The sequence below is a fragment of the Salvia splendens genome, chromosome 16, assembly GCF_004379255.2.
Source record: "Salvia splendens isolate huo1 chromosome 16, SspV2, whole genome shotgun sequence".
Classification (NCBI taxonomy): Eukaryota; Viridiplantae; Streptophyta; class Magnoliopsida; order Lamiales; family Lamiaceae; genus Salvia; species Salvia splendens.
In genome coordinates this window covers 4,461,092-4,474,661 of record NC_056047.1, presented here as the reverse complement: position 1 = coordinate 4,474,661, position 13,570 = coordinate 4,461,092, and the positions used below count along the sequence as shown (strand labels likewise).

At 32.9% G+C, this 13,570-nt stretch overlaps 2 protein-coding genes across 2 annotated transcripts; both read right to left on the bottom strand.

Moving 5' to 3' along the window:
* Nucleotides 1-1,083: 1,083 nt before the first annotated feature.
* On the bottom strand, nt 1,084-3,151 carry LOC121770676 (transcription factor MYB16-like). The gene is made up of 4 exons (XM_042167437.1): nt 2,823-3,151; nt 2,568-2,697; nt 1,924-2,218; nt 1,084-1,826 (listed from the first exon to the last, which is right to left on the bottom strand). The coding sequence occupies exons 1-4, from the start codon at nt 2,953-2,955 to the stop codon at nt 1,278-1,280; spliced, it is 1,107 nt and encodes a 368-aa protein (XP_042023371.1). The 5' UTR covers nt 2,956-3,151; the 3' UTR covers nt 1,084-1,277.
* Nucleotides 3,152-11,184: 8,033 nt separating this feature from the next.
* Nucleotides 11,185-12,824, bottom strand: LOC121772692 (NAC domain-containing protein 92-like). Its single transcript, XM_042169886.1, has 3 exons — nt 12,339-12,824; nt 11,973-12,250; nt 11,185-11,890 (listed from the first exon to the last, which is right to left on the bottom strand). Exons 1-3 carry the CDS (start codon nt 12,523-12,525, stop codon nt 11,348-11,350), a joined length of 1,008 nt encoding a protein of 335 aa, XP_042025820.1. The 5' UTR covers nt 12,526-12,824; the 3' UTR covers nt 11,185-11,347.
* Between the last annotated feature and the right edge of the window lie 746 nt (nt 12,825-13,570).

Here is a 13,570-nt window from a genome sequence, read left to right as displayed (position 1 = left end):
GTACTAGTTGATAGTACGTTGATGTAATTTGCTGTTTTTCTAAGAGTGATTATGGTAGCTTAGTGTTGGTTGTTTTTTTCCTCCTTATGTTCCACCGATTATTGCGGCAAGAGCATATATTGTACTCTTATTATAAAAAGTGAAAACAAACATTTTAAAATATGGGTGAACATGCATGTTATATATTGTAAAATATTTCCAGTATATACTTACATAGGAGTACCATGCAATTTTAATCTTCTTTTTTATGTATATATTATGTACCGTTCAGTTAAATACTTCATAAATACGCTAGACAAACATCGTGTCGAATGTCGATGTACTCCATATAAATAACACGTTACAGAGTTTAAAGATCTGTTCTTTTAGGGTTATTAATAGAATGGATTATTTTGGTTTCACTACAAACTTGGTCTATGACTTTGCTTGTGCATTTTTTCACAAAGTATAAATTGACATCATTAAATTCAAATAATAAGATTTCCATATGACACTAATTTGTATATGTAATTAGACGACGAAACACAAGGACTTAATTAGACAAGTGTGACTTTAGATCGATGTTCATATAGTATAAGTTTATATATAATTGAGTTACGTTATACTAGTGGATGGCAAGAGATGATCAAAACTCAAAAGCATGTATGTACATCTTTCATTGTTTGCTGGATTGTGACATCAAACTAATTGCATTAAATTCTGTCCATCACCATTTCGTCAATTGATTTTTTTCCTATGTAATTTTTGCCTACAACAAGTGATTGGGATACAATTCATTTTTCTTACCTCCCCTGAGTTTCTAACCAAGAATGACTGAATTTAATGGGTTAAAATTTAAGTTTGATATTAAGAGAAGGTGAAAACACTAGCATTATATTGAACCATAAATTGGCTGAATTTAGAATAAAAATTAAACGAATAAAAAAATATGACAACTATTTACTTAGTGATACGATCAAATCGAACGGACTACATTATGCCATGTGCAACATATGTTAATAAAATAAATTAGATAAATGTCATATTTAATGTAAATCATTAACCAGTATTGTTTTCATATACAGAGCAAAAGATATGAACACGTTGAATAAAGCTTAGTTTTATTTGAATCTAACAAAGGAAAATGGAGGTATGAACATGGCACGTGACAATATTAAAGAGTTTAATCTAACAATGGCCGAACCCAGAAAAAAAAAAGAAACAAAAACTGATCTCTACAGTTGAAAGATGTTACATTTGAATTTGATGAAACACAAAATGGAAGACTGATTAATTCCTCAAAATATTGGCGAATCAGATGGCGAAGCATTCACCAAATTAAGAATGCTATTCCAATAATTCTTGTTATCTTCATAATAATCGCCTCCCCTGCTTCCGCCTTCGCCGTCGCCGCCGCTCCCGTTATCGGATTCTCCGCCGTCGTCGGAGAATCGCCGATCTCCCGACGACGTGCTGAGAAGAAGATCTGTGAACTTCTCCACGAAATTCCCGCTCGGCACGTGCTCGGCACCCGCCGCCGCCCACTCCGCCGCCTCCGGCAGCGCCGCCGCAAAGGGCGCCGCGCTGTCGCCGTTCTTCGCCAGATGCTTCCACTCCTCCACCCCTTCCTCCTTCATGAGCCCGCTGTCGGAGTCCGCCACGGCGGCAGAGCTCTCCTCCACCCCCGCTGCCGAGCTCAGCGTCGACGTCGGCGACTCCAGCTCCCCGCCGACACCCGCCGCCGCCGCTCCGCCGGTCCATGCCTTGAGCACGTCGAGGCACGGCCGTGCCGCGCCTCCTGGCTTCTGAAACTGTGCCGAAGTGGAGGCGAAATCTGAGCTCTGCGCCTGCATTTTCACGATTAGAAAAACGTGTCACTTAGAGTGGAATGGAATGAGTATTGGAAATTTTAAAAAAAAGTTAATTATTTCAATTAAATTTGACCTGAAAAGGTCCTGACGTGATGGAGGCAGAAGCTCCGCCACCACCTCCGCGGAGCTTAGACTGGCGGACCAGTCTGGCTTCAGCTTCGAGGCGGGCGCTCTCCCACTGGGCCATGTGGCTTAGATTGGCGGCACTTTTGGATTGGCCGTCACTGGACAAAAGGGTGTCGTTTTTGGGCTTATGGGTGATCGGGTCGATCCCCATTTTCGCCAAACGTTTCTTCAGATGTGTGTTCCAATAATTCTTAATCTCGTTGTCTGTCCGTTTAGGCAGATGGGTTGCGATGGCCGACCATCTAAGCACAAGACAACAACAAACCAAAAAAACATTGGCTTTTGAATCACAATCATTGTTCTTGGCTACTTCCACATTTTTTTGTTTGGATTCGCCAAGACAAGAAACGGACAAAGAATTGACATCTTTTTCTATGTCCAGACCAAGAAAAATACAAACTCCTAGGAGAATTAGACCAACTTTAATTTTGGGGCAAAAAGGTTCAAGGTTTATACTAAACCAAGTAAATTGTCACCACCAAATTCTTGCAATGAATCAAAAAAATAAAACCTTAAAATAGTGAATGGCAGTATTGCAAAGATTGAGAAGAAGCAAAAAGTTATATTTAAAGTACACATTTATAATGTCACCTATTTCCCAAAAGAGCATGGAGTTGAATGATTGTTTGCTCCTCCTGTAAACTGAATTTTCCCCTTTTAATATCTGGCCTCAAATAGTTAGTCCACCTCAATCTGCAGCTCTTACCACATCTCTGAAGCCCTACACAAAGCAGTACTAAATGATTAACAAAATTGTTAATTTTTTCATTACAACTTCCAAAACCCTAATTCAAGAACACTACTATATATAGTATAAGTAACAAGTTGATTGTTAGTGAGTTTCACCAGCTTTGACAGGCAAGGCCCTCCAGCTCCCGTGGCCGTGTTTTTCGATATACGCCAAGAGCTTCTGATCTTCCTCGGGCGTCCACGGCCCCTTCTTGAGGCCGATCTTGTCACAACACGGAGACCGGCCCATTGATGAAATGAAAGACGAGACGAGAAGGGAGAGTTGGGAATTTGATATAAGTGGCCAGAGTGGAGTGAGGAGTAAATAAGGAGAGAGAGAGTGGAGATGGGAAGAAGAAGAAGAAGATGAAGAAGGTATTTAAGTTTTTTGCTAAGTGGAAAATAACGTTATTGCCCTTATATGTAGGTAGCAATTTGAGTAAAGAATTTATGAAATGCTCTCTCCGGCGCCTTAAAGCTTATATAATAACATTGCTCTCATTTAATGAGCTTTGGAGATCATGATTTCTTTTGGATGCTTTCTTTTTGTCTAATTTGATGCTTTTGTTTATGTTAGATAAGTCAAGATAAAGTGCGTTTGGCTTCTTTTATATTATGATCATGCCTCGGTTTCGTATCTTATTTTACATGTGGGATTTATATTTTTATTCAATTTGTGTAATGGGTTTATGAAAACAAATTTTCAATTTTCAATTGGAAACTCCTTCCCCCTTTTGTTAAGATAAATGTCACATTCGTACGTTCACAATATGGGGCTGAATATGATCACTATTTAGTGCATGCATGAGGCCTCAAACAATTTATTTTAATCATACTCTCATAAAAAAAATACAATAAATAATATAATTATAGTGGTACTATACATAAAATTCACCATAAAAATAATGCATATATAACAAAACTAATGCTACGGTAGGGGACCATGAGTTAGCTCAGTTTGCTGTAATCCAAAAGATAAAATCTGACTTTTCGCATGTACTTATGTAACGTTGTTGTTATTAATGTGGTTAACAAATGAAAAGGCTAATTTTCCTATATTATATATAATCTCCCTAAAAAAGCCTCGAAAATGAATCCATGTAATTAGATTAGTAGTTCATTTTTGGTCTAATAATTGAAGCATATATCAATCATAAATCAATTCAGGTCATTGTCCACTAACTTTGAATGTGGTTAAAAAATACATGAATTTTTTAGTGTATAGTCAATTCATCATCAAATATTATAAAAAATTAAATCTTATATAAGTGTGTCCAATGATAAATCTATATAACATAAAATTAACTATGTGGATTTTGTAAATGTACTTTGAAATGACAAATCTCATTTGTTTATCCTTTGTCTATTTTTTTACTTAATAACTCTTGTAGTTGTGTAAGCTCTTTATTATATGTTCAATTATTCAGCATTTGAGAGTCCACGCTTTTATAGATTTTGTATGCATGTACTATACAGAAGTTATTAGCAAACAAAGAATAATAATAATAATCCAATGTTAAATAGCTCCTAGATAAATAATTTATCTAAGTTATTAATTTCATTCTGACCATATCACCATAACCATTTTCTAGTTATGATAACATAATCAATTCTCTTTAAAATAATAAAAATAAGACAATCAATCAAATTTGCAGTGCATTGAATGAACAGAGAGAATTCAAAATTAAATTGTTATGGGTCAAATAAAATCACAACTATATATTGCTATTATTTAAATAATTGTTATACATTGTGTGAATACGGTACGGACACAATAATTGGACTTTGATAGGGTCTTTGTAGTGAATACGAATTCGTCAAAAACAGCGCATTTATGTGAGCGGTGATCAATAAATCATCAAATAATTGAGAGAGTACAAATATTATTACCTTCCATAAAGCTATTTGAAGTGACAAAACAAAAGCACATATTTATTTGTCTTACGCCTCCCCATTTAACACAAGGGTAAATTCATATTGGCCACTCAATAGTATTTGTTGACAAAACGACAGTTTTTTTTTATTTTAAATATTGTTTTATGTCAAGTCTGTTTTGATGGTGAAAAACTATAATGTTTAAATTTGATGGAAAATTAATTGATACAATGGTTGAGAAATCATATGTGGAACATGTGGATGTCATCGTTCAATTAAACGATATCATTTATTTAGACTTAAAATGACGTCGTCTAATTGTATGAAAAACATCAATAATATATTATACACATTATATTATACGTAGGTGACCAGCTTTTTTAGTCATGGCATAATTGCAATAAATCCAATTTTTTATGACTCTTTGTCTCTGATTTTTAACATTGAAGGATAGATCAAAATTTAACCAAATTTGTGATTTTCCACTTAGTTTACCCTTTTATTATTCTTCTTATTATATTGCATTCACTTAATTGATATAATGTGATATTTTTGTTTTAACATACTGGACTAAATAAGCTAGGCCTGAAATTGAACCAAACTTAAGTCAAAACCGTGTAATATTAGCCTTTTCATATTCTGTAAATTCTAAAAATATAGTGAAAAAAAGACTGCATAAAGTAGCTGATAATAGGCTATTGTCCAACTATAGTTCATTTGTTATGTCTCTTGATATAAATAAAATTATCAGCTAGTTACATAAATTAATTGCTTTGTGACAGGTGCAACTATATATCTAAAACATAGTATGAACCAATATTGAAGCATAAGATGAAATACTTGGAAGAGTAAATATAGATCGAAGGTTCAAATTAATTGAAGCGATTGGTGTATGAATGAGCCATTTATGTATTTCATCAAATAGTGAATTTTGTGTGAAAATCAATCTCGATTGTCCAAAATCAATCAAGATTTATTATAGTACTACTCCTATATTATGGAGTATTCGATTGTACAACCATATTCGATTTATTGAACCAAATTGTTTTCTTTTTACTAAAATTGAAATGATTTGTACGTGAACTCGCGCAAGTATATTTTTTTTTTACTTTTGAAGGCATTCATTTACATAAATGTACGATTTATCTATTGATGACGACCATGCGATGAGGACTGTCCTTTGCCATTCTACGTCATTCAAAATATGCGAAATTCAAGGTAAAATTGCCAAAAGAAATTTCTCCATAAAATCTGATCAAATTCTTATTGATTCCACAATTTAAAATCAGCTAGAAAAATAAATTACAAATATTCCGTCCTTTGCCACATTTCTACATCAATCAAAATATGCAATATTCCAAGGCCAATCGGTAAAACCATAAAGTATGGTAAAATCATGGTCCATCCTATAATTATAAAAATATGCTGAAAAATCTTGACATTGAACTTGTTCTTAATTATCCGATGATAAAATTATTTGGTGAAATTGTATCCGACAGGGCAGCTAAAAAATTATATGTGGACATTACTCTCGACAAGTTAAGCAATTTTGTCAGATTATAAAAAGACGACGCCGTTGGTTAAAAATATATTATATGTAGATAACTGGTAATTTTTCGCCATGCCATGACTAAATGATTTTTCCTACTAGTTTTCAAAGATGTCTTTTTAAGTATTTCATAGTTTTTTGATGATTTTTCAATTTATAAATATTATTTTGGAAGGTTGAACCATAAATTATAATTAACCATATTAAAATAGATTGATACCGAACTAGAGTTTATTCTTGGGAATATAAGAAAGGGTATTTCGTTGAGTAGAGGAATGGGTTCATATATTGATTTGGTAGAAAGGAAAAGACAAAGTGGGCCTACTAGCTTTGAAAGAAGGGTGTTGATAGGGATCCAAAAGTATCAAGATTTAATACAAGCCCAAAAATAAATAAAATATAACAAATGTTTTTAATTGGAAAGGACCAAATGGGCCATCCCCACCTTAAATACTATTGTCAGCTCCAGCCATCTGTATGGTCCAACATTGTAATAAACACTAGTTATAAATGTTTTGTATGGTCCAACATTGTAATAAACACTAGTTATAAATGTTATTTATATAATGGAGATGTGATTTTAGTAGTATACAAATTTTAGGTGGTATATGGTGTTCAATTTTGTGTAAAAAATTGGACGACTCGAATGAATTTTTGTTCTTACTTAAAGTCGGGTTGAGAAATAACACATGATACGTAAAACTTGTCATATTTTAGATCACTTTTGAATTTTGAAGTTTGTGGGAAATGTTAGAATTAGACCAAATTCGTGGTTTTGGAAACCAATAAATATCACTATGAAATTTTATTGTCATTATACATGCTTGTATTTTTTATTATAGTATTTATTTTTGTGTTTAATGTTAAACGTAGATATTAGCTACAAAAAATTGTTAAAAATTGAATTTGCATTATATTTTCTGTTTAACAATCTGCATATTTGATTATGCAAGATGAAATCCGTAAATTACGAAAAAGCAGTTTCAAAAAATTAAATTTTCTAACTCAATTTATGCATTAGTGTCGTTCTTATCACTAAATATCAGTTTATGCAGGATTTTCAACAATTGAATAAATAAGATTAGCAAATGAACTACATGACAAATGTCACCTGAGATCCAAGTACAAAATCAAAAACTTTGAAAAATATGTAGATGAACAGTTTTATTTAGTCTTAAAATATGTTATTTACAACAAATTAATTTTGAGATGTCTTGGGCTCTTTTATAATTAATGTTATTGCCGTACCTTAGGTCAGAAATTGGGCTTGAATCAGATCCAGCCCAAATCCAGGCCTGCTTGAGAGGCTTTTTAGAAAATATCAGTAATTCACTAAATCTAAATCTGCAGCAAAAATATCTTAAATTCTTGTAATATAATATAGCTATGACAAACAAGTATTATCATATTCACGAAGATTAATTATCTAATTCTTATTACTAATTTATATAAACTGTTGTACTATATAGCCTAAGCAAATTAAGATGGTAATTATTTTTAAAAATTAAGAACTAAAACAAAGTGAATAAAAACAATTTTCCATACAATTACGTACAATCTTTTAAATAGAATAATGTTGAAAATAGGTTGAAAATTATACGACAAACCCCACCTCACACTTAACCTGGTTCTTTATTCAATATTCCTTTCACAATCCTTTTATTTTTCTAATCAAATTAATCGATGATAAATGCACTTTTCCTTTTTATCTTCCTTTTTTTGGAACATCAATCAAACGATGCACCACCTACGCATAAAATTTAGAAATTTCGGGTGAATTATCCTATTATTCTATTTCCAATCAACTGACTAAGATTAACAATTCTACCCCAATCAAACGATATAAAAATATTCATCGCTATGACTTTTTTAGAGAGAGTGATTACTTTTTATCTTTATTTTAAGACCCTCGGATTTATTTTTCACAAGCAAGTTGTCCGCTAATTAAATAAATCCAAATAAAATTAAATTAGGGAAAGATAAATGGTTTGTTTTTTTTCTTCTATTTAATGATTTGGGCTTAGTGGGCCAGAATGTGAATTTCTTATTGTTTGAGCTATTGAGTTAGAATTGGTAAATTCAGTTAATGTACTGAAATTATTAGGGATATTGGTCCCTAAAATCGTGAACTTTGCTCAAATTTTGATATTTTCCATGAACTTTAAAATTGGTCTAAAAAATCACAAACTTTACATATTGTTTGTTATTTCCTATGGCAGCCTAAATAAGAAATTTTTGGCAAAAATCTTATTATACGTGACAATCGTGAAATGTTTATAATATTTTAGATTACGTTTTAAGTTCATGACAAGTAGGATAAAAAGCTATGTAGAAAATCACGTTGATTTAATAGTGTCAAGTATGATAAAAAAATGCACATAAGTTGGTTGGATATGGTGATTGACCCTCCATGGGAAATAACAAACAAAATGTAAAGTTTGTGATTTTTTAGGCCAATTTGAAGTTCATGGGAAATACTAAAATTTGAGCAAAGTTCATGATTTTAGAGACCAATATCCCATATTATTATTGCATGTCATACGGAGTAATTTTTATGTTATAATTAAAATTTACTCTCAAATTTTATTTTGAACTATTATTTTTTAACTACTATATATGCAGAATGATAAATAAGATTTTACAAAACAAAATGGCCACTTGTTTGGGCTTTGATTTAATTTTCGTAAACTTAATTAATGGGCTGAAACTTTCTACCATTACATTTTAATTTAATTAGTTAGTCTACGGTTTAATGATTGAATTCTCGATCCATTCTACTCAATTATTTGACATTGTATTTTTACTTTCAATTATTACAAATAATAATAATAATAATAAATAAATAAATGTAATTGTAAAAGAGTTGAATAAAATTACATGACTCACTAGGAGATTTTAACTAAATAGTAGAATAATATCAATGAGTAAAAAAATGATAACGTATAACAAAATCCGAAAAACAAAAAACACAGTTCAATATAAAATCAAAACAAATAACTAAATTAGAATAACCAAATAAGAAGACAAAATATGCATTTGGAAAGATGTAGAACATGCAGTCAGTATTGCATATTTTGCAATAAACGAAACACACATAAAAGATGTAAATGTGTGTATGGCGTTCTCCAAGAATGTTTTGTAATTGTAATATATATGAACAATGCATTATGGATATATATAAATGTTGCATCACATAGTAAGTACATGTATACATGGCGGAGTTAGGATTTTATTAGAGAAGAGACAAAAATATATAATACATAGGAAAAATTTATGTATTTGAAAAGGGAAATTTAGTATGATTAAAATATATAATAAAAAATTCATGTATAAATATATAAAGAAATGAGTGGATGAGGAGGGGCATTTTGCCCCATATCCCCAAAAGGTGGCTACGCCCCTGCATGTATAACATTACATATTTACATACCATTAGAGTTTAAAATGATCGTAATGTTCTCCAATTCAAGTTGCTAAAAAGATGTCATAACTGAAGGTTGAGACTATATCAAAAAAAGTAGACCGATTTCAATAATTCTATTCTTGAGCCATAACCGAAAGTTGATCGAGGTAATATCAAAAAAGTTGCTCGATTTCAAAAATATTTATCGCAACAAGAGACTTTACAACCAAAAGTTGAGATAATATCAAACAAAGTTGTTCTGACTTTTAAGTCTATAAATAAATAAGAATTAAATATGTTCATATGAAACATGAAATGAAGTTAGATCATTTATAAGTGTATGATATGGTATGTTTATGAAATAGTGATATATTTTATTGATGTTTTAATACTATTATGATATTTTTAATTTAATTTTTTAAATTGTGCAATTTTTTATTTAATACTCCATATGGATATATTAATAGTAACACACCGTTACAAATTTTATTTTTATATGAGAAGTTAAGAGGGGAAATATTTGGATTAGTTCTGATGTAAATATTGGAGTTAATGTACAATTTAATGTAACTGATAAAAATGATAAATGGGGAAACAGAGCCTAACAATTCTATCCGATTATGACTTGTCTATGTTAAGTTCTTCATATTTGCGTTTGTGACCGCCCACGTGGCCCACACCCTATTCACTGACGTGGCACGATTAGGCGGCTAATACGTCAGGCCCAGATGAAGGGGCCCACGACTGAGATGGGCCGTGTTTGCGGCCCAGTTTGAAGTGATGATACGTGTGACACATACTCCAACCTCATGTTCCCCGTGTAATCATGTTCTTATCTTATTACAAATATTTATATTCATTATATTTAATTATTGTTATTATTATTATTATTGTTGTTGGTGTACTTGGGTTTTTTTGTTCGTTAATGACACTTGACTTTACATGAGAAAGACTCTATTCCTTTTCTACTTAATGGTTCTAGAAATTATTTTAATGAAAATAATAAAATCACATATTCTTTACAAATTCATTAGAAGCTATTTTCAACTTTTTTCTTCTTATCTATGTAATTTTGTCCCAATCTCTTCTCAATTCAAATTCAATGTTTGGACTTCAACACTTCCGTTGCAGTGAAGGCTGAAGTTTAGTAGAGTCCATTTCAACATATTGGTACAGTTAAAAAGAAATGAAAAAAGGAAATAGTAAGGGCTTAAGCTCCTTGTCGATCTTTGGTAAGTCTGCCACTCTGTATAACGAAGTACATTATTTTTTTAAAAAAGACAAAAACTCATGTACATCTAGATCTATGCCGATTCATCTTAAAAAGCTAACTGTAAATTCAAATTTACCTAAAAATATTAAGTAATTTTACCAAGAAATTATGATATGGGAGCCCTCACTCAAGTATGGGGTTTCATCACCCTATTTATCAAGTTCTTGGTATAAAAAGTCTACTTTTCGGTTACAGTTTTATTAGTCATAAAACAGAAAGTTGATGGCCTAACATACACAAAGACGTCACACTTATAATTAAGTAGCTAACTATTACATACAACTAAATCCAATCAATTAAATTGCTCAATAACTCAGCCACATCCTAAAAAATAATTAATAAATAAACATTCAATGATTGAACAAGGCGATAACGATAATGATCACTAATAAGAAAAATCAACACTTCCACAGAGAATTAAGGTACAGAAAGAATCATGTACAATAACTACAATTGGTATTTTTCACAATCACCAAATTCAAACAACACTTTTTCCCTAACGTAGACTTTTGCAACTTCTAATGTTCTAAAAAATTGATGTTTCAGTAATCCCATAAGCAATCAAGGTCTATCCCGGTAGTGGAAATCACAGGGATATCTTGATCTTGATAAGCCTTGAATCCGGCTTCGGGCATGCCCTGTTCGGGCTCTGTTTTCGTCTCCACGCCATTGTTGTCGAAGAAATGCCTCATTACTGACTCATCTTGCATCATGGAAGAGTGGCGGCCGGTCAAGGTTTCGGCCCGAGTATTGATTTGAGTCGAAAAAGAAGAACAGTTCAAAGGCGAGACTTGAGGGAAGGCGAATGGGAAGGGCGAGAAGTCGTAGTTCCTTGATGAGGAGGAAGTGAATTCATCCAAGACCTTCCCTTGAGATTTATTCTCCATTGGGTTATTAGAGAAACATGTGTCGTTAGATACGTCCGTGCCAGTAGTAGCCATACGATGATTGTCATCAGACGAGAACTCCATCAGTGGAGGCAAATCTGATGACCGGGAATCAGCACCACCACTCGTCAGCCCTGATATATGCACCTTCTTCCCTCCCGCGGTCTTCATAAAGATCCTGCAGATCACCCACTCATTCTGAAGGAAAAAACAGCATATCAGAAAACAGGGGAGACTAAAAACAGGGGAAAACAGAGGAAAAACAGGGGAATCAAATTACCCTAGCAGATTTGTGGAGATTATGCATGGAATCCTTCCCCTCCAATCTATACTCATGCATAACCCAATTAGTCTTCAATCCCTTGGGAGCCCTACCCCTATAGAAAACCAAAGTTTTCTTCATCCCGACTAAAGATTTCGCCCGAAAGATATCCTTATCCTTTCCAGTGGCCTTCCAGTATCCGGCCTCCGTAGCTCTATTAGTCCTTAGACCGGTCGGATACTTCCTATCCCTCACACAGAAAAAGTACCACTCTTTCTCCCCCAATTTCGCCTTCCCTTCAACATCCAAAACACACAAAAATCAGAAAACATAATAATAAAAACTGATTGTGATGAGAATCAACAAAAGCATAGCAAAACTTACAAGGCAAATCCCATGGCTCAACCTTATTGAGGTCCACCTCTCCTATGGCTATGGGGCAGAAGCTTGTGTCCATTACTTTATGCGACAGGTAGTGGGTTATCAGCTCCTCGTCGCTCGGGTGAAATCGGAACCCGGGTGGCAGATCGATCGCCTCATCGACCATCATAGCAGCTCGCAGCTCTTCCATTCTTGCTTGATACTCTGTTTTTGCTCCGTTTGTCGAAGGTTTTATTGAGGTGTGATACTCTGTTTTAGCTCTGTTTTGTTAGAGATGAAAACACAGCCTCCATTTATACATAAATCTCACTAGTTGTGGACTGTTGTTGTGCATGTGTCAGAGAGAGAGAGAGAGTTAGTTAAGGGAAAAGTGCTCCGAGGAACAGAAATCCATGAATATTTGTTATGAGAGGAGATATAAAACGTGGGATGTAAGGAAGTTTTAAGCTTGATCTTTTTGCATTTTTTTTCCTCTCTCTTTTCTGATATTCTGTAACAGTGTGTGAATCGCATTTTATTTTCTTAATTTGACATTATCACATAGACCAATACAGTACTAATTTCGTATTATTTGGCCTTTTGGTTAGATATTTTTATTTACTGTAATAATCCATTGATCAACTTTATCATAAATGACTCTGTAATAACTGACTTTATTCAAGAAATTTCCGCGTAAAGACTAAATAAGAGATGTCACACATTATTAGAGACTGACTTTCATGACATTTGTGTTTCAAAGCATTAAATTCTTTTTTCATTTTTTTATCCTATGTACGGAGTACCAGTCTTTTTGGCCAAATCGGAATATTTAAGAAAGTTTTTTGAATGCAATAAAAATAGCGACAACAAATATTATGTGCTCAGAATTTGATTTGCCTATATTAATATTGTGCTGCATATAGAAAACATATATACTCAGAAAAGAATATATGAATATTCATGTTGAAATTAGTAGTACTTTGTTTAAGGGATGGGGTAGGAGATTATAAAATATACACATATTCTGTTGTGACAGAATAGAGTAATTGTGTAATCGACAAACGAAAAGAGCGTAAAGATGATACAGAATTTACGTGGTTCGCCAATTGGCTACATCCACGGGCAAGAACGGAGAACAAATTGTATTATGACTGCAGTTACAGATTGGATCTAAGATCTAAGAACACAGAATTATGTGCTCTACTCACATATAAATAGGCACATATGAGATCATATCCTAATTCGAAAACATAATC